This window comes from Taeniopygia guttata, chromosome 3 (assembly GCF_048771995.1).
Source record: "Taeniopygia guttata chromosome 3, bTaeGut7.mat, whole genome shotgun sequence".
Classification (NCBI taxonomy): domain Eukaryota; kingdom Metazoa; phylum Chordata; class Aves; order Passeriformes; family Estrildidae; genus Taeniopygia; species Taeniopygia guttata.
Genome location: NC_133027.1, coordinates 70,599,216 through 70,623,060, shown reverse-complemented (window position 1 = coordinate 70,623,060; position 23,845 = coordinate 70,599,216). Strand labels below are relative to the sequence as shown.

Below are 23,845 nucleotides of genomic sequence, written 5' to 3'. Positions count from 1 at the left end.
GAGAGCCGAGGGGGCGGGGCCTGCGCGTGCGCGGGGGGCGCTCGGTGGCGCATTTTCCCCCCAGGAGGGGAAGGTGGCGCCCGGCGGGGCGGAAGGAAGAAGGGGGGCGGCGCTCCGCTCGGGGCTCTGCCGCCGCCAGCGCCGCCACTCCCGGAGCGGCGGCTGCTCAGGGGCGGGGTTCCGGCTGCCGACGGAGGAGGAGACGGTGGTGGCGGCGAGGCGAGGTCGGCTGCCGTGTTAGCTGTGGGGGGCGCTGGGGTCCGTGCGGCGGAGAGAGAGGGGGCGCCCCTCTCAGAGGGGCCGGTCCGAGCCCGGCTGCGGGGCAGCAGGTCCTGCGGCGGCCCCGCCCCGCCCGGGAGGGGCTTGTCGGCTGCCCGGGAAGGGGCCGGGGGAAAGGGGCCGCCGGTAGTGCTGGGCGGGCGCCGGGGCGGGCGGAGTGACTGGCAGAGCGGGCCGGGGCCGGGGCTGCGCTGGGCTGGCGGCGGGCGGCGCTTCCCGGCCCTCCCTGGCGGCTGAGCCCGACAGCGCCGATCAGAAAATGGGGATGGACGGCGGGCGGGGGGAGCGATGCGTCCTCGGCTCTCCATCTCCTAAAATGGCGCTGAAGAGCTGGGCCCGCTCGTCCTGGAGTTCTGGAGGCAGCTGAGGCGGCTACGCCTGTGTTGAACTCCGAAAAAATTAACCTTAGTTCCGTCGTTCTGGCTGTGGCGGGAGTTTGGCGGCAGCAGCTTCACGGTCTCTGTGAAATGTGAGTTTTAACCGCGTAACGCAGCGCTCCAGCTGCGGTCGCTGTTTTTGCCGACTCATCTTCTGTCTTCGGGTCAGCCCGCAGCTCCGAGACCCTGCCCGTCTGCGTGCCGGGACTTCGGCGGCCGAGGTATTGCTCTCTGGTTTCTGTAGCATTCGAGCTCCATTTTTCTTGGAAATCCCCATTAAAGCAGTATGCTCGTGTCGTTCTGGCGTTACTGTTGGAGTGGCGCCTCTGGAAAGCTATTGTTTATTCAGCTGCGTCTTCGGGGAAAATGTGTGGTCTGCGACTGCCCTTCCACCTGTGGGAAGCTTGCCCGCCCGCTTTAATGCGAGGTGTTGTTCGGTGGCAGCCTGGGAGGGGTCATAAATACGACTCTGCTAATTAGTATGCGAATGTGGACTAGTGTCCCAGTTGCAGTTGGATTAACACTTCTGGTAGTCTCTGTTTGAAACAGTAAATATTCACTATGCTTTTTGTGTATTCCTTTTGAAACTCCCCTTCTCGCTCCTACCTGCTCCACCTATCTGGGACTTCTTCCCTCCCAGTGATTACAGCGAAGCTGGTGTCTCAGTGCACCAAGTTCTGTGATGGAGCCGATTTGAGAACTTTCTGAATAGTTCATTTTATACTGGAGCTCTTTGCTTCTTTGGTATTTGTCTTTTATTTTCTCTGTAATTGCACTATGACTGCAGGCCCTGAGATGATGATACCTTTTAAAATACCATCTGTATATTTAACCTGGACTATTTCAGACTATTACATTCCCCCTGTTTGGGAGGAGGGGAAGAAGGGCCTGCAGAGTGGAATGGAACAGAGTAGCATGAGAAGCTGTTTTGTCCAAAGGGAAACTTTTTCTTGACATTCGGCCTAGAATTAATCATCATTACTCATCAACTTTCATCCTCTCTAGAAAGGTTCTAGACACAGATCACAGCTTCAAGCATAGCTTTAGAGTAGCTCCACATTATAGAGGCCCAGGTTACCATTTTATTCTAGTGTCGTGTGTTTTCAAAGAGGTCATCAGAGGGAAGGTTTGATGCAATGCAAAAGACTGTTGTGTGTGGCTGTTCTTTATGCCTATGTGAAGATACTGGGAAATAACTGGAAAATTAACTTTGTCATGCATATGAATTGAAATGCAGCAAGTTTATGTGCTGGTTTAAAAGGTAAAATGGTCTTAACTGCTTTAATCCTATGAATAAGTATAGATGTAATAAATTCTTGCATTTTCACTAACAAAAGGCTTTGCTGTTGCCTTTCATTTATTGTTTATCTGCTGGTTTTTACTTTTTGGTGGGAGATGGTGACTTGAGATCTTGTGTGTAAATCAGTAAGAAATCTTTCTCAGTGCAACAGTGTAACTTCCATAACAAATCGGCAGTCACCTCAGCAGGAAACCCTTAATAGCAGGCATTTCCCAAGTGTGCTGTATGTGATAATTTTGTGCAAAGAGCAGTAATATTACACATCTGGTATCATGGTATTTTTGCATACAGGCTATTGTAATGAATTTCATGTACATGTTTCTTTATCAAGTGTCCCTCTCTATGTATAAGTTTGGAGGAGGTTCTGTATCACTGTTTATGTGCCAGTGGATGTGTTAAATATGTAGCTGTCTGATGAATAATCAAGCTTTTTTTTTTCTTGGTGGAGATTTACCTAGAATTTCATTTAATAGTAGAATAGTAGTACAGAAAATTTTAATTATATTGATTTGAGACTGGTTACTTTTGTTCGTTAGATCTTCTTTGCCTTTTATTAAAAGAAAAAAGAAAGTAAGAACCTCTGTACTTGTGGCAGAAGTACCTAATTTTCTACTGATATTTAGTATTTCAGGTGAACTCCTATTAGTTTTGTGCAGAAAGATGCACATATTTAGGTTGATGCTGTACAATATTAATGAATTTCAAGTTAGTTGGGGATTCTGAATATTGACTTATTGCCTTACAGATGAGCAAGAGACCTAATTCCCTGAGGGAAGAGAAAGAGCTTTAACATTTACTTCTAAGCAAGAGATTTTATAGGAGAGCACTTCTAATCCTAACATCTCTTCTCAGCTTAGCTGGATAGCTATGCACTTTCAATTCTATCACTGTCTTTGTGGCTTTTTAACAAATAATAGTCACAGAGGAGTTGTTAGGTTGATAGTATATCCTTATATCTATCTCGACCAGATTCTTTCTGCTTAAAACATCTGGGGGTAGACTCTGAAAATCTTTGATTTTAACTCCTTGCTGAAGTCCTTTGAGACTTACTCTTTTTATACGTAAGGGTACAGTTTGACAGCTGCCTCACAGTGGTTCAGTTACACCAACAAGCTGGCAAAAAATAAGGAGTCAGGAGTGTCAAATCTGATTTTGATTAGTGTGTGGCCTGACCAGTAGTTGTGCTGGCACATCATGGATAGGATGGAAAGGTTGTACTTCTTATCACAGCATCACTGCCTAGAAAATATGCGAAGCTTTCCCAAAGAGGTGGAGCCTTACAAGCATTTTGTTGACAACTATATTTGGTTAAATAGCTTTTCTTGCCCCTGAAGTGCCAATACAGTTGATGAACATACAGAGGGAAGCAGATGAAGGAATTGATCTATACCTAAACTTGGAAAATAGTTATTAGCACAGATAATTTCTCCAAGTACAGACTGCTACAAATGCTTGTTGGTGTGGAAGTGGGAATGGGAATAGACAGGAACTGATTGAGCTATACTCTCCCAGCTTCTTGTGCACCTGCTCCCTGGCAGAGCTTGGGAAACTGAAAAGTCCTTCACTTACAGTGAGCATTATTTAGCAACAGTATTCTCACACAGAGTCCAAAACACAGCACTGCAGCAGCTACTAGGAGGAAAAATAGCTCTATTCTAGCCAAAATCAGGACATTAATTTACATAACTATTCACTTGCTCAGGGAGGAAATAAATAAATCCTTTGCAGGATACTAGCAAAGTATCCGAGAAGTGATGCTGAAGTAGCATGAGATTTTATGCTACTCCTGCAGTTCCTGTCTTAAAACTACACGAGAAGAATTGTTTTGAGTTGCTGCATCTGCAGTGCAGTAAGGAAAGCTAGAGGTGAAAGGATAGTAAATCTATCACAGAAAACAATCTTTAAAAAAAATGCAGATGGAAATGACCAAAAGTACATGGAATTGAAGCTAATCAATAGAAAATTGTTGAGCTCTGTAGGCCCTGGATCCTAAAAGGTTCTTCATAGGAGTCTGTTACATATCTGGTGTATGGAAAAGTGTGTAGAGTCTGTATGCTTGATCAGTGGTAGAAAAATGGTATATTTCTATTTTTGACTTATAACAGAAGATTGAGGAATTATATCAAAAGACTGAAGCTAGTTTTCTACTTCTTTAGGTTGTCTTGGTCTGAGGTGTATTTTCTGCTCTTAGACATTAGCTCTTTTGGAATGTCTAATGTATGGAGAAAGCATTTAGGAAGATCTAATAATATTAGTCATGTGGGGTTTTGTATGAGTGTCTTTAAAGATTTGCAGTGGAGCTTTATTGTTGTGAATGGTGAAGTTTTAAATACTTCATCACCTAAGCAGTCTATTACATACAAAAAAAGTAAACAAAGTCTAGGAGTTGGCTTAAACTTCATGATTAATTCAAGAAAACTCTATTTAACATGTATTATATGTGTTTCCTTGGTAAATGACATCCGGAAACCTTTTATATACTGAAGGTGTCATGAACAAAATTGGAGTATTTGCACCTAACCTGTAAGTCAGCTGACATTTTAGCTGTATGTATCTACTGTTTACTTCCAAATGTTTAAATCTAAATAGTGTTAACACTTTCTTTAACAGTGAACTACATCTTAGGAAATAAAGAAATGGATGGGATGGATGAAACATCTAAAAGAATCCTAGAGCCATACCAGTATTTGCTTCAACTACCAGGCAAGTTTCTTTGTACTGTGTTGTTTTAAATATCAAAATTATTTTTATAGCAACTTTTGTCATGGGAAGTAGAATAAAGAAGTTTTTCTGCTCTTGATGTGTGGATTTAAGAATAATAAAATGTAATACTTTTCATTGTTTCTCTTGTACTTATTCTTTTCTTCCTCTTATGGAACCACCTTTATTTTTTTGAGACTGGTACAATAGCTCTTGTGTCTGTAGTATTATTGCCACATTAATATTGCAATTGTAGTAAGTAATATTGCAGTTATTCTGTTCTCCAGAGTAGCTGATGCGCTGCTTTTAAAAACTGGTAGAGGCAAGTACTGAAGACTTGATCCTGGTTTTAAACTCAGGATTGACAATATTTTATCCTTTAGTTGCTTGCGGTACTAAACTCAGTGGGTTGTGGGTTTGGTTTTGATTGAGGGGGGAGGGATGTTGTTTGAGGGTTTTTTGGTTAGGGTTCTTTGGGAGATTTTTTTTTTTGTTTGGTTTTGTTTTGTGTTGTTTTTTGGAGGTTTTCATTAACCTGTTCCTCTCAAGTAATTTATTCTCTTTGGTGTGTATAGAGACAGGTGCTCTTATTGCCAATTTCAGCTGTCCATATTCATGGCTTGCTTCACCTGTCAGAGGTTCAGCCAGTCCTTGTGTAGTATAAGGTCACCAGCAATACATTCATATGAAGTTTTCAGTCTTGAGCAGTATAGCAGAATTCAGGGGGCATGTTTGGATGTGCCCCTCGGAAGCCTCTTCGACTAAACAGTCAGATTGCTGTGACTTTTATTTGTACACCTAAAGTGTAAGAAAGACCATACAGGCTATCAAATTGACTAATTTTGTAAAAATAGTGGTGGAACAACTTTGTCATTGGAACTACTGCATAAATGCCTGGTTGCCCTCTGTCCAGCTTATATTGCATGCTGAAAGAGTTAAGGAAGACAAAAAATTTGGGTAAATAGTAGGGAAATATTTCTGATCAAAATTATATCTGACCAAGGTAGAAGACCTTCTGCCTAGACAAATAGCATTATAAATAACAGGCAGAGTACTAAGTGGCTTTTGCACATCTGCAACAAGAGCTGTATATCTGTAGGGTGGGTCCTCTGAGTCCTAATTCATTATACCTGTGTATAATGAATTTCATTATTAACCTCTACAAATATCCAGGATTTTCTTGCCAACATTAGTGATTTCATTTGACTTGGCAGTTAGCACCGAGTTGAAAACTAAGAAAAGGAAAAAATTTGGCAGTTGCATGCCTTTTTAATGCCAGAAGGCTTGTTTCCCGTTTCCTCATGTGTACTCCTTTTGGATATGTTGAACTGGGTGGTGGTCTTTCTACAGAACTACCTTGAGAATGAGTCTGTGATATTACAGAGAGCTTTCTAAGCCCTGGTCCTGAAAAACTTTGCTTTCCTCAAACATAATCTTTAAGTTTACTTTTTATTTTATCAGTTTATCTCATTAGCCGAGGAATATTGCAACACCTCTGCATCTTTCATTGCTAATTATTTTTAAAGCTATTGTAGATACCAGGAAGAAAAGCTCAGCTTCCTAGTAGGAAATTTTTGAGCCCGAAAGTGCTGAAAAATCTTCTATAAGCAAAAGTGCTTGGCTAATAGCTTTCAGTTACCTTTCACTTTAAGTGATGCATCTAGAATATATGTTTAACCTTCCCACCTTGATTCCTTTGGCTAAATTCCTTTACTTTGTGAGTTCAACTGTAATAACTCTCTACTGGTAGCTTATGTAACACTACACTCACTGCCAGTACAGGTATTTTATATCCAGTCCTGAATAAGTATCATAAATCTGATAGTCCACTTTACCATGTTGACTTCTTGTTAATTTCATGTATGTTTTGGGGAACGTGAGAAACAAGATACACTGGTCTCTATGCACTAGTGGTGGTTGATTCAAAAGAGAAAACTTCTCATAAACTAGGCAGGTGAAAGTGGTGTACCTGTAGGATGCTTGTATTGAATAATAGGTGAAGCAGTGAGGGTTCCCAGTCATAAATTAATCATGTTTGTTGTGTTTGAAACACTGGCTTTGGCTAAGGTCAGCTATGCCAAGTACAGATCATGTTACATGTGTGAATCTTGGAGTCAGTGTGAGTACCAGTGCTCAGTAAGGGTGGAAAAAAACAGACTTATAGATGCTGTTTTTACCTAGAGTGGAGCTCAAATGAGATGCCCAAGCTAATATAACAGGCTCTTGTTGAAAGAGGCAGTTTCATTCCATCCTCTTAGCCTCTGGCAGTATTCTCCTGCTGCTTAACTTGTGCCAGTTCTCAACTTGCTAATCAAATTATTAGGTAGTATAATCACCTAACCTATTAAAAACTTGCCTGGTTAATCTCTTGTCTTGTTAGTGAGCAGGCACAATGATAGGAACAAGAAGCTGTTTTTCTGTTGGATCAGTTTGAGCTCTGAGGGGCTTTGCAGAAAGCTTGGCTAAGTGTCAAATATGTGCACTATTGCTCTACAGTAGTCCAGTTCCTTATCTTGAAAGACTAGTTAAACTCTCCAAGCAGTTTAGTAAGCTATGGTTGAATGAATGTAGATATATATCAAAGCTTGTTTGCATAAAAAGGGATTGTATAACTGTATTAAGATTGTAGCAGGGAAGGGGAAAAGCCTGCTGATGTTATCAATAGCATAAGGACACACATTTTTTTTAACTGCTAAGTATTAACCGCTCAGTTGATTACTCTGTTTCCCTTTGCTGAAATAAGACTTATAATGGTAACAGTCTCAGAGTGATACTTAAGGTAACCTTGTATATTTCTTTGACTTCAAACAGCGCTAGGAAAGGGAAGCTGCGAGGCTTAAGGTGTGTTTAGTATGGTGCTATTTTAACGGCTAGTAATTAATGTTTAGCATGGTATTTAATGTTTATTCCTTCTTGAGCAGAAATTATTGTTTGGGAGAAGAACATGGATTCTGAAACAGTAACTTTTCTTGTAAAATCTCATTGTAGTGGAGCATTGCCATACTAGTTTTTAGCAATGTTCTGCTTAATCTGTATTTTGTCACTTAGTATCATAAAGTGCAGGACTGACTTTCATAGATTCTGTTGTGGTTTGTCTCAAAAATTACTTAATTCACACACATGGTGAATTTTTTATCTTTGAGAGTCTGAGTTAAGAGCAGTAGCTGATATTGTAGCACTAAGGAGTATCTGGAATTTCAGTTGTCATAAAACTGATATGGCTAATAGCTTGCTGTTGAAAGGGGCAGATTCCAATCCCATTCATGACTGTGCGTCTTCCCATTCTTGTCCTGCTGGTCTTGGCTGCAGTCTTTCCTGGTCTTGTTTAACAAGCTAAACAGTCAAGACTGGTTTTGTTGTTCAGCTTTCTCTGTCGGGTTGTTGAACTTGATCAGCCTGGTGAAGGAGTTAAGCATCACAGGCCATGATCCCTACCACTGGCACAACTACACTTGGCACATCAGAGGCCTCCGCTTGGGCCAAGTTCCCGAAGGAGGCTGCACCTCTCTAGATTGTGAACTACACAGATGCCTGGGGGCACCCACTAGCCCGAATCAAGTGATGTCCCTGCTCCTAAAGGTGTGTAGTTGTGGAAAACCTGTGTCACCAAGCAAAGGAATGGTGGAAGGGGATCAGCAGGCTTGCACAGCATCTTTATAACAAAAATTACAAGATTCCACAGATTCAAGAATCTGAAACCTCCAGGTATATTGACAATGGGGCAGAAATAGTCTCTGCACATCAGGTTGGCAGATGGATACTCCTGCAATGGTGAAGGCTGGTGGCCTGTGGCACCAGGAGAGAGATTCCTGTTCCTTGAACAGATGTGCAGTTGCCAAATAGGTTCAGTGCACTGAAAAAAGACACATGGCTGGAAGCTCTTTATAAGCCTTTTATAACCTAAATGATTCTATAGTTTTATACAACAAAGCATCAGAACAGTACCTGGGGCAGCAGCAAGTGGTGAGACTCTGCAGATAGTGGAGAGACTTACTCCTATAGGGAATAGAGGCCTCCACATGTAGTTTTGTGTTAGGGAGGTTTGCTGCTTCTGTATACCCCTGATAGGGATGGGAGGGAAGGACTGCCAAGGTATGTTCCACCTTTAAAATACTTAACCTTACAGCTCTGCTACTTAAAGACTAATGGATATAGCAAGAGGGTGCCTGAAGCTTATCAAGCAAGACTATGTGGCCTTTGGAATGAGGGCCAAGGCCACAGGAAGCTAGGTGGATCTTCTCTGTGATCCTCAACCCCCTTCTCACCATCAGGAGGAATAAACAGATACTGCCTGTCTACAGCTAGTTAGTTTCACAGCTCATGCTGATATCAGAGCTTTGGTTCTTATGGCCTTGAGACCTCCTTTGCAGAGCAAGGACTACCAGGAGGAGATAGCATCCACCTATCCAAGACAGGGCAAAAGTAGAGATTATAGTAAAAGAAAATGACTACACAATCAAGTAAGGAATTAGTGAACTTGCAAACGAAGTGTATAGGCTGATATGAACAAGACACTTAGTAATCTATAGTTCAGATCTGAAGGCATATCATCCTAGCACTCCAACAAGAAAGTACAAACAGAACTTGATAGGGGAACCTCTTGCTTTCTCTGGGGATCTGCAGGGCTGGATGCTTCTCTGAAGTGCCTTTATACAGATGCATGCATTATTGGAAGTAAAAGGGAGGAGGCAGAGATTGGCATGCAACTGTAGGGCAACAATTTTATTGTGGTATAAACACACAGAGTGCTGCAGTGGATTGATGTGGATGGCCTAGGAAGACAATCTGGGGTAGCAAGGAATGGGAGTTGCATTTTATGTGAAATAACAGTTGAATTGCATGGAGTTTTACCTTCAGTCAGATGAGCCTGTTGAGAGGTTATGAGTTAAGTTTCGAGGGCAGATCAATAGGGGTGACAATATAGTGAGTGTTTGCTACAAACTGCCTAAGCAGGAAGAAGTGGATGAGGCCTTCAGACAACTGCAAAATGCTTCGTATTTACAGGTGCTTATGAGAGACTTCAGTTACCTCACAGTGTGGTAGAAGAAGCATCACAGCAGAGCACAGGCAGTCCAGGAGGTTTCTGGAATGAATTGATGACCTCATGCTAACACAGGTGACCACGCTGATATAGGAAGGCATTATGCCGGACTTCCACTTAAAAAGAAGGGAGAATTGGTTAGGACTTTAAGACCGGAGGCAACAGTTGCAGTGACCATGGGATAGTGACATTCAGGATTGTGAGAAGGAGCAAGGCACAAATCAGGATCACAACCCTGGACTAGTTAACCCTATTTTGAGCAGAGGAGTTACACTAGAGAATTCTGTCAATGACCTTAATCAGGCGCAAGTAGCTGCACAGGTTAAAAATGTGTGTGCCTGCTCTCTGCTTGTTTTTGTGCATTTCACTTATGGTGTTTATAGTGTTCTTGTAGCTGCTTGGAGGGGTCTGCCTGGGGACTTTATCCATTTAGTTTTGATCCATCAGGGGATGCAACTAAACGTGCAAGTGTACAATACAGCTGAGGTAATACAAGAGCTTTCTTCCTCCAGAAGGGCAATGCCCCTTCCCCTCATCCTCAGCATCTTCTGCTCACCCTGTACTGATTGTGGCAGATCCACTGCATAAGCTGACTCAGTACATAAAGCTGGCAGAAAGCTAACCTAGCAAAAATCTGTGTTCTCTGCTGGGCTAATGAGTTGAATTAGCTGTAATGGGGGCTAGATTAATAGTCCTTCTGCTCTTTCCTATGCTGTTCTAGCCCTTGCATGTACCCTCTCTGTAAGTGGGGTGCTGCCTTAAGGGTGTAATTTGTGGTTACTTGAATACAGCAAGAGTGAAGCAATACTAACCAGGAGCCTGTTCAGAATGGAGGTCTGTAGATTTTGGGTCTGTGCACTATCAAAATAACAAGTGTGTATATAGAGTAAGTTGGCTGATTTTTTTTCCTTTTTTTTTCCTTTAGATGAGGAGCATCTCATCTGACGAGAAGGATGGAATGTCTTTAATACATATCTTTAATCTAACTTGATATTTGTTTGGAGGATAAAGCTGTAACATTCTTAGCTGTAGAAGGAATTTCTCACTATTTTTCTCACCTTTTCCACCCAGCATTGCTAAGGAGAAAAGCTTTCCATAGTTGCTGTTTGATTTGGGTAATAATTTAGGATCTTAGGCAGATTAAGCTAAATGCATTTAGCAGAGCTTTGATAAAAGCTTGGTGCAGTAATGTCTATTATTATAGCTCTATACAGTAGGTATAGCTTCTAATTTTGGATGTTAGAGCAGTGGAACGTGAAGAAACTGGATCATTTGGGCAGTGCTCCTTTTAATTTTGTCCTAGTGTCCCTATATTGTTTTGTCTAGTTTGGGGAGAGGAGGGATGTTGCAAGGAATGGAGTCTTCTGCATCCCGGTTTAGAGACCAGTATTGGAGGGTTTTGTCTTTTGCCACCACAGTATGGCTGCAGGCATAAATTGTGCGTGCAGACAATTGCTGTACTATCGCATAGACCAGGTAAGATTGACTTCAGAATCAGATAAAACAGCATTTATGTAGCAATAATGTTCCTTTAGAAGATGAGCAAATCTGCATCTATAAAAGGAAAAATAAATGTTTCCCTATACAGGTAGTGTTTTTTTCTTTGAAGAGTCAGTGTCTAGGAAATCTTGCTAGTCAGAGTAGACAATTCTAACAACTCAAATGCTGTTTGTACCAAGGAACTGAAGTGGCTTAGTCTTTTGTACATGTTATAATCCATTTAGAGTGCATTCTTGTAGTCAGGTTCCTCATCATGAAATAATGCTTGCTGCTGAACATCCAGCATTCTTTAAGTCTATTTTCTGGGAAACACATTCCGAAAAACAGGATTAGCTGCCTAGTATAAAAAGAAAAAGCAGGTGTTGTCTGTATCTAAGTAATTTAGAAGAGAATAAACAGCTATAGATAAGATACAGTTCCTTAATGTGATATTATCTCTGACTGGTTTTCATTTTGAATGTGGTGAAATACTTGTTAATCCTTAACTGGTAAACCATACAGTTTGGCAAATACTTGTAACAGTTATTCTCAAGGAGAGACAAAATAATCCTTCCTTCCTGTAGAAAACTGTTAGTGTTTAAAACTGAGAACAGACAACAAAAATGGAGGAAACAGGCCAATGGCAGTGTATATCCAGGTAAGAATGCATGTTCACATGTGGCAGAAGCAGAGGACAGAGCTGCTGGGGGAAAAAGAGGACCATTTTGTTAATCTTGTCTAGTAAGGACCAGAAGATGGTGTGAACTGAGGCAGTGGAAATCATTGAGAACTGAGACAAAAAGTGCAGACCTCTGATCCAGGGAGGAAGGTTATCACCTTTGCTGCAGAGCCCAACCCACAAAGCTATTGCTTACCTGGTGGTGGTAAGCAGGGGGGAAGGTGAAAAATTCATAGTCTAGTTTCTCCGGGATCTATCACTGCAAGTGACTTTACCTGTACTTATTATTCTGTTCTGTATGGGCTGGTTACACAGTCATAGAGAAGCCTTAGGGAGAGATTCAAATGTTGACCTTTCTTTGGTTCTAAGGGCAAGATGGAATTATCAACATGAGGACTAATATTGCAGAATATCTCAGTTATGTCTCAGTACATCTTGAGTCAAGTAATATGGGTTCCATGGGTGTCTATGTTACACTTACTTTGAAGTTTATTTAAAGCTTTTTTCCAAATGTGTGTTTATATGAGCTGTATATATAGACCTGTTTTTGTAAACCTGTCTTGCAGTTATTCCAAGATATTATACATAGCTGAGCATCTCAAAGTTCAGAGCAGAATGGACTCAGTGTGGATAGGGGATGACTTTATTTCATATTCAACATGACTAGATGTAAAATGGCTATTTGTACATGAAAACTAGCAAATTACCAAAGAAAGTAGACATCAGTAATGTATACGCATAAGGTTAACTTCTATTGAAATTCACTCTGTCATTTAGAAAGTATCTGGATTGAGCAGACGACTTGTTTTAACACCAAACTTGGTAATTTGGTGTTGTCTTGCCAGAATGACTGCCTGGCTCCAACAAAGTAGATTTTACCAAAGCAGACCAAACCCTATTTGTAGGTAGATTTCTTGAGTGTAAGATAAATATCTGAATTCTTGGAAAGTTCTATTATGTTCCGAATGTTCTGTTCAGATTTTTTTTCAGAGTTATTTAGTAAGTATATTAAATACCACTTTCCTGTTTTAGAAATTTACAGTAGCAAGTCAAGAATAGTACTGCAGGAGATAGACCTAAAAATTGAGAGAAATAGCTATTCAACAAATACCCATACTTTCAACTAATAATGAATCATAATTGAAACTTTTTAATCTTAAACTTAAAATGCCTTGCAAACTAGTTGATCTGTACAGGCTACCAATATGGTCAGGACCCCTTACTAATTAAACTGTGAAAACAAAATCTAATAACCTGTAAATACATGCTTTAAATATTCCTGCAAAGTGTTTAAAACTGAAACTGCTGCCAATTAATGTTTATTCAATAAAGAAACAAGTATTGCTTTGATCGATTTTCCACTTTTGTGTTGTCACACTGATCAGCTTTTTAATTGGATCTCAAATCAGCTGTAGTTGATAAGACAAACTGTTATGCTTAATAATGAACTCTATTATTTTATAATCACTTGTAATATTTTTATTGTAGGTAAGCAAGTGAGAACCAAACTGTCACAGGCCTTTAATCACTGGCTGAATGTTCCAGAAGATAAAATACAGGTACTTGTTAATTATTTTTAAAATGTTGTTACCTTTCTTCTAAGACCACTGGTAACACATGATTCTCTTACATAGCTTAAATTATCAGAAGTCTTAAATGCGTTAATTTCTGAATATAAAGTGAACTTTCAGGAAAACAACTTCAGTGCAACACTTTTACTGTGATGCAACACTAAAGAAATGACTTCCATGACTTCCTAGAATACTTACTTCTTTCCAAGTGTGTTAACCTTTGAAGTTGTGAGTAAGCAGCTATCATTGTTATCTGCTTAACATAACTCAGTTATTAACACTGTGTTTTTAATGACTTACAAAAGAAGCTAGACAGTTACCTTGTAGACTTCACAAATAGAGTGTTTGAAAATAAAATCTTGAGATGTTGATTCAAGAATATCAAAGACAGCCATTAAATCAACTTTACAAACTTAAAACTGAGAGGGATGTATAATATATTCTGCAGTCCTTACTTTCTAATGAGAAAGATTATCTAGAAATTCTCATTACCTTTTCTCTTGGACAAAGTGTGCAAGATGCATGGCTGTGTGTGTAAACACTGGGGCTTTTCAAATGACAAGTTATCCTCCTTTTTAGGTTAGACTGCAGTTTTGCTAAACTGAGTACAGAGTGTGCAAGGTATTTTTTGTCCAAGGCAACGTAAAGAATCAATATAATCAGTTGTGGTTTTTGACACCCAGCTGGTCCTTTGTTAATTTCATTATTGTTGGCAGAAGTATCTTTAAAGTTTGTGAAGGAGTCATTTTTAAGGTGGCTTAAAAGTGACTTAAAACTACTTCATAGCTGTCAAGTAGCAAAGTGATTTAAGTGGTTTAAGAGACTGCATTTCATAATCTAGGAACTCTTCCATTTTTCAGCCTGTGTAACTGTCTAGCAAAATTTATTCTGTCTTTCAGCTAGACACATCTTACCCTTTGTGCTCAGACAAACATCCACATAAAATAAATAATATAGCAATCTGTGTATTGTATGTATGGGTTTAATCTAATATCACAGATCAGAATTTGGGTTGGAAGAAGCCTCTGGAAGTTATCAAGGACAACCCTGTACTTAAAGCAGAGCTTGCTCTGTAGCTACTTTAGGCTTCTGGAGCCCTGTTGAGTTTTGAAAATCTGGTGATGGGGTTTCTGCAGCTTCCCAAGGCCTGTCTTCTCATGCTAAACCCCTTTCATTATGACAAACTTTCCATTCTATTCAATTAGGATTCTTTTTATGTTGCAGTCTGACTGTTGCTGCCTGCCCTTTTGCTGGGCACCCATGACATTGGGGTCCATTTTTGTTTAGTGCTAATAGTAAACTAAAGCTGAAGTGCCTCTGTGTGAACAGAAATTACCAGTTCTGTCACTTTAAACTGATGATTATGTAACTGCTATTGAAAACTTGGACTTTTGATTATCTTTATTAAGAAAACCAGTGCTTTAATGTCTCCTTTACCACTTAAGTTGTTTGTAATGGCAGGAAAAAAACAAGACCCTGTCATCTTTTAATCTTTATCATGACGCAATTATTACAGCTTTTGTGCATTTTAGTACTAATTTTAATAACTAAAGATGGTTGAAATCTGGAGGACCACCTCTGGTCGTCTTTTTGACATCTCCTATAATTGTTGTAAGATGTCCCCTGTGTCTAATAGCCTGATTAATTTCCAGCTATTTGTATTTCTTTTATTAAAAATTGAATTCTGGAACTTTTTTTTCTGGTCCCCTTTTCTGGGATTTTTTTCTTACCTTAGATTATTTGTCTTTGTGTAGTTTTTTTAGATTATACAATTAAGGTATTTTATTGTATAATCTTGTATACAATAAAATACCTTAATTGTATAAACCTTGGTAGTTTATTTTACTGTTAACTGCCACTGTTTCACCTTTTGCCCCAACCAAGTGATCTCTTCCCCCAACGCTTACTGAATTCTAGTTCCTTTTTGGTGCTGCACCTAGACACTTCAGCTTGCTGAATTAGAGAACACTGAGTTTGTCAGGTGAACTTATTTCTGAGAAGGCACTGAAATGGTGTAGCAAGAGTCAGGCAAATTTTAAAGCTATTGCAGTTAAGGAAGTGGAAGAAACCTGTGTGTTGGACTGATAGTGCAGCAGATACTGATTAGAAGGATGTAGGTTGTAAGAAAACAGCTCTCTGTACTGGGTCTTCTGCTTTCATTATGGAGACCAGTCTTTTAATTTTCTCAGGCTACTTCCTGATGTCTTCTAATATAAGTTTTTTCTGATGTCTGAGCTGTTTCACTCCTTTCCTTCACCTTTGGAGCACTTTTGACACTATCTTAAGTTCACAAGGTAATTTGATAGACACACAGAGTCAGGAAACATAGTTTCCTTTCAACCTTATATATGGAAGCTGAAAGAGATCATGAAACTGCCAGTGATATAAAATAGGTTAGCAAAAGAAGTACTAGAATAGGCTTATCCAATGAATTCTTAAAACACAGGGAAATGTTCCTGATAGTACTGAGAATGAGATAATGGACCAAAAGTATATTCAAACAAATAGGAGTGTAAAGTTGCCTTCGGTAAGTACTCTATCCTTTGATTTCATGAGTGTTTACGTAGGTTGTTCTTGCAATCATATCTTGGGAAAGGAATTAAATTCCTGGGGTTTGAGTTTTAATCTTTGGGACAATGTTCACTGAACACCAGGTAGCTTGATGCCTCAAGAAAATGCTTACAGCAAAGTCCTTATTTTGTCCTACAGCACCCACCAAATAGGACCATATTAGATATTCAGTGCCATTTTATGGTGGCCTTAGTATTTTTTAACAGTTGTTTTGATGAATTTTGACTGAATGCAATGTTTGTAGTTAAGGAATGTAATTGGTTCATTAGCTTTTAAATCATATCTTAATCAGATGTGTTTTGCAGTGAGTTTATACAGTATGCAGTTTTACGTGCTTAAATTTATTTCCATTTAAGCAGGTGCTGAATATACCTAGCAGCTGTGAAATAAAAGCAGCATATAGTGTTAAGACTTCATTTTTCGTTGCGTTGTTAAGGTTCCATTCTACTCAAATGTAGTCAGCTACAAGCCTAATGTTGTGAATAGTTTATTGCACACCTCAGGTGGTATGTGATACTGGTCTACCTAGTAACAAGCAGTGTGTAGGAAGCTTCTCAAAAGAAATTGTGGCTGTTGTCTTTCTGCCAAGAACTTTCCAAATTATGTTTCAGAGAGTATAGTGTGTCCTTTAAGAGCTCAGTACTGAATATAACCACACAAAGTGTGGGAAAAGAATGACATCTCCACTTGGTTCACAAGAGAAATGTGATAATGGATGATACCTGACACTCTCAAGAATTAACTTTGGGAGATTTCAGGTTTGTAAATCTAAACATTTCAAAATACTGTGTTTGTTTTATTTTCCCCTAGTCATGTTTCTAATAACAGTTATTCCATGACTCCTAAACAATGGCTTGTTTTAGAACTGTAGCAATAGTGAAGAGGAGCATGCAAGTGGAAGCACTTCAGGGAATAAGTTAACTTTGAAGCTGAAAACATTACACATAAGACCATGTGATCTAAGACTTAGAGCAAACTGGATGGTGAAGAGAAGCATAAATCTGTACTAACAGTAGTGCAAGTTGCCTGAAGAGGAACCTCAGTGATAGAGAATGTAGTTGTTTAAAACATTATCAATTTTAAGTATAGTCTTGCAAAATTCATGGTTAAATTACAGTGACAGACTTAACAATTTTCTCTTTTTGTAACAGGTTATCATTGACGTGACAGAGATGTTGCACAATGCAAGCCTACTTGTGGATGATATTGAAGATAACTCAAAGCTACGACGGGGCTTTCCAGTGGCGCACAGTATCTATGGAATTCCGTCTGTAATCAACTGTGCTAATTATGTTTATTTTCTTGGCTTAGAGAAGGTTTTAACCCTTGATCATCCAGATGCTGTTAAAGTATTTACCCGTCAACTTCTGGAACTCCATAAAGGTCAAGGCTTGGATATTTACTGGAGGGATACTTACACCTGTCCTACAGAGGCTGAGTATAAAGCGATGGTACTGCAAAAGACAGGTGGTCTCTTCGGATTAGCTGTAGGCCTCATGCAGCTGTTTTCGAATTATAAAAAAGACTTAAAGCCACTTCTTAACACACTTGGTCTCTTCTTCCAAATAAGAGATGACTATGCCAACTTGCACTCCAAAGAATATAGTGAGAACAAGAGTTTTTGTGAAGACTTAACTGAGGGCAAGTTCTCATTCCCAACCATTCATGCAATTTGGTCAAGACCTGAAAGTACTCAGGTGCAAAACATTTTACGTCAAAGGACAGAGAACATAGATATAAAAAAATACTGTGTACATTACCTTGAAAATGTTGGTTCCTTTGAGTACACTCGGAATACATTGAAAGAGCTTGAATCTGAAGCCTATAAACAAATTGAATCACTTGGGGGAAACCCTGAGCTTGTAGCACTAGTTCAACAGCTGAGCAAAATGTTCAAAGAACCTGAAAATTAAAACATCAACTTCTGGGCGTGGATTAAAACTCTTAAAATGGGAAAATAACCAGATGGAGAGCTGTGATAATCCATCTTATGTAAAACTTTCTCTTGTAGCCATGTTACAGAAATTACTGTTAAAAGTAACTAGTCATTGAGTTTTGAAATATATACCTTATTATCTCTAAAGTCTTAACTGTAACTGCTTACATTTGATTTTGTTAAAGCAGATGTACTAGAACTAAAACAAATTTTGAATCTAAATATAATAGTCTTTACACAATCACAGGCATTATTTCATACCTAAAACTCTCATATTCCGAACCAGGCAATGATAGGATGTTGGTTGAAATTCTGTGTTAAATTAAATCAGGTTGACATATGTGTCTTATGCATTTTAAACAATGCTCTTATGAACCAAAATTCATATTAAAAAAAAAAGAAAAGGCACTTGCAAGAACATAAAATTGTGTGATATTTCTAAGCTCAATTTGTGAAGATCAGGTGGATCAGTTTACTATGTCCTAGAGTGAATATCCTATCCAGCTTCTGTGGATATTTTCAGGTGAATGTGAATTATGAAAGATGCTATTTCATATGCGAATAAGATATGCTCAGTCTGAAACTGTGACTTGATAAAGATTTTTCAATACCTTAGAGAAAAGATTTCATCACATCAACGAAGTGTAAATTTGCTGCTGATTCCAGCTGCTGATTCCAGCTCTGCAGTAATTTTGCTTACCTGGTTTTAGATTTTGAAATTGTCAAACATTCTGTAGCCAGAAACTTAAATCTATGTATTAGAGCTCAAATATGTAACTGTAAATAGCAACATAATGAGCTGGTAATAGAAATGGAAAGGAATTCACACCAGGTAACTTTAGGACACCATAATTGGTGCAGGTCTCTTTAATCTCTGCTTATAATTGAGGGGCTTCTCCAAGACTTTATTCATAATTCAAATTTAATTCCTGTTCTGAATTGCTGTCTGGAGGCATGTTCTATATCTCTCCAAAGAGACAAGAGCCTGTAATTTTTTTCTTAAAACAAAGTACAGTATCTTGTTTTACAAGCTAAAATGCCACTTCGGTTTTGTTAATTGCTTAAACAGAGATTTAAAATTATAGACATACCAAAACAGAACTGAGACTGAGAGCAAGATTTAGGGGTGGGGCTGATAAGTAACAAAGTTCTCTGCTCAGATACATATATATAGTTATATATATGTATATATATGTGTGTGTATGTATATATATATATATATATATATATATATATATAAATGTTAATAAAATGTAAGCAGAGATGTTTGGTTTTTTCTTGCCTGGGCTGCTTTTAATCAGGTTCAGTTCTCTTAGTATTCACAGGTATATTAAGCTTTGACTTGAAGTAGTAAGGTGATGGTTTGGATCAAAGGTAGGATTGGTGCTATAAGCTGTGGTGTTAGCTCAAGCATGCTCTGAAATGGACAGAGGTGCTTGGTTTCTGATGGCTAAAGGATAGTTTTATGCAGGTGTTCATTTACTGTACCTGGAAAACAGGGAAAGCTATGATCTCAGCCCACTGAGAAAATTAACAGAAGAAGGTTGCTCTAATTTCTTCCCTGGGCAGCCTTAATATCTTTCTGAAAGTGATCAAACTTGACAAAATTGAGGAGGACTGCTTTCAGTCTGAAATACTATGTAGTTATGGATGATAGCCTGTCCTTTTTATCTGCATGCTGAGGAGAAGTCTTTGTCTGATTAGACACTGAATAATAGGCTTTTCATTGAATGGACCTGGTTGCCATGACTGAATAGCTTAATGTTGGTGAAAGGTGTCTTTAATGTTAATGAAAAAGAATTGTAATTCCTTTTTCATAACTTGCAGTGCTTAGTAAGCCTGTAAATTTTTAATGTGTTATGTGAAAACACTATCTACAACAAATTACATTTATTTTGTGCCATGTCTTGGAAGTTTCTAAGCACTGTTGCAGTTAATGTTGAATAGGGGAAAGCACTGAAAAGCTTATTGTTGTCAGGAGAATCTCCTAGTCTTACTGTGAAATGTATCCTTGTGCCTGTTAGGATATTGTAACTGCAATACAATGCAAAGTGCACTTAGTGCCATTTCATTTCTGTTCTGTTGCTGGATGTAAGCAGTTCTGTATAATCAAACTTCCATAATGAAGTAGCTTTTCTTACTGTTTGTATAAAGCTTTTCTAACATCTGAGATTTCTGCTATGTCATTGCTCCTTTTTTTCTTTGGCAATTCACCCCAGTATTTATTCTAATCTATATCTTGTAGCATGTGCCTTCATTAGGAGTAGGTACATGGATGTTTTCCAGTTGCAGACCATTTAAACCACAAATGGGTAAGAAGGGAACAGCTGGTCCAGCTTTGTTTTCCCAGGTTACAAGAGTCCATGCAGCTCTCTCTTGCTCTTCTGCCTTCAAGGTGTTTGATGTATACAAAGCATATACTGAGGGCATATCTGGAAAGGCCCACAAGTAGAGCATTGTTGCTCTTAGGTTAGGATAAACAGGATTGTGAGAGCTTTTCTTGATGTATTCAGGAGTCTGGAGAGGCTGGGATATTTCCTTTTAATCTGTTAAGCTGGTAGAACATCTGTAAATACTAAATGCCGGTAGTAATGATGTCGCTTAGTCAAGGTAGATTTTATATTTGGTGCCATAAGATCAGTCTGTGCATGTTCATCAGTATCCTCCAATGTTATTACTGGTGCTGGCTCCTGAGGCTAAACAGTGTTAAAAAAAACCTTTCTTTAAAGCAGCATGGGAGTCCTTGTGACTGCACAATTAGTTGTGTGAGTGCCCCTCTGTTGCTATGCCTTCCACAACACAGGGAGTAGGGATTTTTCCTGATCTTCATAAAATATGGCAATCTGAGTTACAAGTGGAGATGCCCAGAGGGAAACAAATGGGATGATCGTTTCAATGTCAGTCCCTGTGAGCCAGAATGGTTCCCCTTATCTTCCTACTGTTGCAGCAAGTTCTACTTTGATCAGGTTATCAGTGCATTTCCTGGGGGTTTAGTTCTTGCAGTTCATATTAAGAGAAATGCAAATACTCATCAATCTGGAGCATTCCTCACTACCTCAGTCTGTTTTCTGATTTTATGCTTCCTTGGATGTAAATGAGTGGTGTCACTTGTCTTAGAGTAGTCAGCCACTGGATGGGACATCTGTCTTTGCTTTTTCATAGGCTTATGTTTACCCTGTCAATTATGATGAAAATTGCATCAAGATGTTCCTGAGGAGATGGCTTTCTCCTCTCCTTTTTAACTCAGGTTGTTCAGGCACCCACTCAGAGCAACTTTGTATGTAGCCAGTTGTTGATACAAACAATATAGAAATGTTAATGGGAAAGAAACTATTTGGTTGTTCTTTGTTTCTGCCTTTTTGTTAATCTGGCTGCATGTGCTATGGAGATTTCCTATATTAATGACTGTTTTCCTCGGTTATTGTTAAAATGCCAGCAAGGTATAAAAACGTGGGGTTTGTGAGGGGGTTTGCATTTCTCATGGAAAACTGGTTTGAGCTTTAATATGCCTTTATCACTGAATTGGGCCAGGCTTTTATCCATGTGGAAGAGCCATGTGGGCATCCATTGTTCTTCTTTGTCCCATCTTCATCATTTTACATTTCAAGTTTGGTATTTACTATGCTCTTTGTATTATTTGCTCATTACTTTCACTGTAATTCTTCTTTCAGCTATATTTCTATTCTGCTGTTAATACCAAGCACACATAATACCATCAAACTCGGTTTTGATCCTGAACAAACATACTAGTCTGGATATACTTTTGAAATGTTGAATCTTGGCTCATCATTTGCCTTCACAAAAGTAATCCAAGATTAATCCAAGATTTTCTGCAGCCTCAAAATGCTTGAAACTTTTTTTTTTCCCCCAGGAAGCTAAAGCTGTAATATCTTACATGACCATAAATTATTTTTGTCTCATGTAAGTTGAGCTACTTTCCTTGCCCTACCTGTTTGCTTTCAAGATCCATTTTGAATTGGTGGTAATGACTGTTAGGTCTTTTTATGAATAAACTTAACTGTCTAGCCCTGAGGGAGAGAAGTTAATTTTTGTCCAGGTTAATGAATTATCCTACTCAGAAAGAGCCTGATGAATGCCAGAGCTGGAAGATGGACAAAGGCCAAGGAAAGGATATCAGAGAATAAGAGAACTCATTTTTGCCTTCTGATGTCTCATGTAATTTTACCTTCTTTTACAGAATTTACTTGACTTTGTTAGGAAAAGCTAAAGTATGTGGCTAGTTTCTCTGAGCTTCCCAGACAGACTGTGAGAGATACTTAAGTTAAAAATTATTTATGTAACTTACATATATAATCTAAAGATTTTATTAAAGGTACAGATAAAACAGAGTACATTGTTTAATGACTTTATTTTTCTTTCTCTTAACAATTTTTCTGTTCTCGAAGTCAGGGAAACATAATCTGCCATATGCCTATTTGAGTTGATTGCTACCTCACATTAACATCCTTCCTGAAAAAGTTTTATCATAGCTGAGCATCAGCGTTCAACCTTTTCTGCAGCACTTTAAAATTATTTCAGAGGCACCTTGTTGAGGTGTGGCTAGGAATAATCCATGATTCATTAACTCGCTTCAAGCATACAATCTGAAAAACTTCTAATAAAGATGCAGGTTAAACCGCATTAACCCTGATAGTGTTCCTCAGCTGTATACCCTATGGAACAAGTACAATCTCAATTAACCTACTGAAAAGGTATTTACTGATTATCTCTGTTTAGTACAGCATAGAGAACCACAGGAGATACACCAAGAAGGCCTAATGTAACACTTCCAGGGAAAGCACTACACAACCTCACATGAATTTGCGTAGAAGACTAACTCTGAGGTGAAGGGAAATTGTAGATAATTATCTGCTTTTGAGCTCCAGGAAAATGCTCTACTCATTGGTATATGAATTAAATGCTGACAGTTAAGCAGCTGCATATCTCTTGTGCACAGTAGGTCATTTTCACTCTCTTCGTAAATGCTGCAGTTGCTATTTCTTGGCATATAGTGTGAGCTACTTAATCACTCAGTGATTACTGAAGTCTGTAAAATGGCAAATTCATTCATTTTGTTTATGTATTTTGAAATACATAAAACCTCTCCTATTCTCTTGCAACCTGTCATTCCACGGAGAAGTTCTGTTGGCTGAGGGAGGCATAACCTTGCACTGACTGAAGTTATTAGAACCAGGCTGACACCAAGCCTGTGTGAACAGATGGGAGGGGAAAGAAGGTTTGAAGGAAAAAAACCCCAAAGTTCTTTAAAACTAGAATTTCCTATAATTGCAGAGTTACTATATGAAGCATGGAACCAACTCAAACAGTTTTTCTGTGGTTTTGGCAGAAGAACCTGCAGCTGCTTTCTTGTTAGGGTAGGATGGAATGTACAGGTCAAAGTAAAAGCCATACAGAGGAATTGTCATTGCTACTCACAGAAGTGTAAAAACTGTGCTATAAACCTAATCTTACACCAACCAGCATGAGTGTTCAATAAATTCAGAAGCTAAATCCATTTTTACTTAAGTGCTTATAAAATTCTGAATTTGAAGTAATGTGAAAATGTTAAATTGGTCTAGTTGTTTGGTTGGCATTGGGACTGTCCTGTTTCTTTTCAAGTACAGATCACGAACTATGGCTATTTGTTGATTACGACACTGAAACAAGAAGTGCAAAGAAATAGAAAGGATAAGCAGTAAGTTAATGCTATTCTCATTATCATTTTAGAAATACTAAATGCATAAATTTGACAACATGCATGTACGTTGTGAGAATGGCTGGATCACCTGTCAAACTAGGGATAAAACGGGCAACTGGGGTCTGAAAGATCACAAAAAGTATTTTTTTGTTTTCAGCACCTTTCCTGTCAGGCAGTACACAAAGTAGAAGATGCTCTCAGCTTTGACCTTGGG

At 38.9% G+C, this 23,845-nt stretch overlaps 1 protein-coding gene across 5 annotated transcripts; it reads left to right on the top strand.

Moving 5' to 3' along the window:
• The first annotated feature begins 38 nt into the window (after window positions 1-38).
• Window positions 39-22,282, top strand: GGPS1 (geranylgeranyl diphosphate synthase 1). Of its 5 annotated transcripts, XM_030268263.4 has the most exons (5): window positions 55-224; window positions 826-877; window positions 4,567-4,659; window positions 13,344-13,414; window positions 17,149-22,282. In XM_030268263.4, exons 3-5 carry the CDS (start codon window positions 4,593-4,595, stop codon window positions 17,908-17,910), a joined length of 900 nt encoding a protein of 299 aa, XP_030124123.1. In that variant the 5' UTR covers window positions 55-224; window positions 826-877; window positions 4,567-4,592; the 3' UTR covers window positions 17,911-22,282. The 5 variants fall into 5 exon arrangements, with proteins under 5 accessions (XP_012427951.1, XP_030124123.1, XP_072783212.1 ...); XM_012572497.5 differs by lacking the exon at window positions 826-877 and having other exon boundaries at window positions 39-224; XM_072927111.1 differs by lacking the exons at window positions 826-877; window positions 13,344-13,414.
• Window positions 22,283-23,845: the final 1,563 nt, after the last annotated feature.